General features: G+C 39.4%; 1 protein-coding gene across 1 annotated transcript; it reads right to left on the bottom strand.

Annotated features, from left to right (window-relative positions):
- Positions 1 to 644: 644 nt before the first annotated feature.
- Positions 645 to 1,276, bottom strand: LOC144517531 (uncharacterized). Its single transcript, XM_078249616.1, is given in 2 exon segments — positions 645 to 787; positions 790 to 1,276. Coding segments are annotated over 2 exon segments (630 nt in total).
- Between the last annotated feature and the right edge of the window lie 570 nt (positions 1,277 to 1,846).

Below are 1,846 nucleotides of genomic sequence, written 5' to 3'. Positions count from 1 at the left end.
TTCATCAACATGGAGGGTGGTCCTTACCCGGTACTGGTCGTTTAACTCGTGCTCAGTGGCAGCCATGTTTTAATTCACCAAGAAAGGGGTAGTTCCTTTAAAACAGATGAAAGACAAGATATGCAGGAGTGTTTAAAATTGCATGTCAGATTTATAGACTTAGGCCTTTTCTTTCATGTATTAATAAGCCCAGTGAACATCTGAGCTGAGAGATTATGGACTGAAATCAGCCTAAATATGAATAAGTCAGCTCGTGTTAATGTGATTTGGATCTCTGCTTTTCATCTTCCTAAGTGTCAGAGCAGGAGAGAGGGAGTCATTATAGGGATCTGTGATGAGGCCCTTGCAATTTCACACAAACCTCCCTGGCTTCTGCAATGGGGCCCCAGCATGGCTTTGGAAAGAATGTTTTGTTTTCTGCAGTAATTCTGCATGATGACATGCTGTAGGTCAGCAGGGGGCAAGGCAAGGCAAGGCAGCTTTATTTGTATAGCACATTTCAGCATCAAGGCAATTCAAAGTGCTTTACATAAAAACGATTAAAAAAACAACAGAGAAAATATGACAACAAACGTTACAGTGCAGTATAAGAAATTAAACATTAAAGAGCAGTTAAAAACAGTTAAACATTTTTAAACAATTATTTAAAGAAAGGCAACATCAAAAAGAAAGGTCTTCAGCCTTGATTTAAAAGAACTGAGAGTTGCAGCGGACCTGCAGTTTTCTAGAAGTTTGTTCCAGATATGTGGAGCATAAAAACGGAATGCTGCTTCCCCTGTTTAATTCTGACTCTGGGGACAGTTAGCAGCCCTGTCTCAGACGACCTGAGAGGTCTGGGTGGTTCATAGTTTACTAGCAGATCAAAAATGTATTTTGGCCCTAAACCGTTTAGTGATTTATAAACTAGCAAAAGTATTTTGAAATCAATTCTTTGAGGCACAGGTAGCCAGTGTAAAGACTTCAGAACTGGAGTGAAGTGATCCACTTTCTTGGTCTTAGTGAGGACTCGAGCAGTAGCGTTCTGAATCAGCTGCAGCTGTCTGATTGATTTTTTAGGGAGATCTGTAAAAACACTGTTACAGTAGTCTAGTCTACTGAAGATAAAAGCATGGACAAGTTTTTCCAAGTTTTGCTGAGACATAAGTCCTTTAACCCTTGATATATTCTTAAGGCGGTAATAGGCTGACTTTGTAATTGTCTTAATGTAGCTGTTGAAATTCAGGTCTGAGTCCATGACTACACCAATATTTCTGGCTTTGTCTGTTGTTTTTAACATTGTCGTATGAAGCTGAGCGTTGACTTTCAGTTGTTCCTCTTTTGCTCCAAAAACAACCACCTCAGTTTTTTCTTCATTTAATTTAAGAAAGCTCTGGCACATCCAGTCGTTAATTTGTTCAATGCACTTACTCAGTTTTTGTATTGGACTATAGTCCCCAGGCAATAAGGTTATAAATTTGTGTGTCATCCGCATAACTGTGGTAACTTATTTTGTTGTTTTCCATAATTTGAGCCAGTGGAAGCATGTAGATGTTAAACAGAAGAGGCCCCAGAACAGCGCCTTGGAGAACTCCGCACGTCATATTTGTATGGTCAGATGTATAATTACCTATAGATACAAAGTAGTCCCTATTCTTTAAATAGGATTCAAACCAGTTTAGTACTGAGCCAGAAAGGCCAACCCAGTTTTCCAATCGGTCTAGTAATATGTCATGGTCGACCGTGTCAAATGCAGCACTGAGATCAAGTAATACTAAGACTGAAATTTTGCCACTGTCTGTATTTAAGTGGATGTCATTAAAGACTTTAACAAGAGCTGTCTCAGTGCTGTGGTATGGTCGAAAACCTG

The sequence above is a fragment of the Sander vitreus genome, chromosome 5 (assembly GCF_031162955.1).
Source record: "Sander vitreus isolate 19-12246 chromosome 5, sanVit1, whole genome shotgun sequence".
In the NCBI taxonomy this organism is placed as follows: Eukaryota; Metazoa; Chordata; class Actinopteri; order Perciformes; family Percidae; genus Sander; species Sander vitreus.
This window is presented reverse-complemented; position numbering and strand designations above follow the sequence as displayed.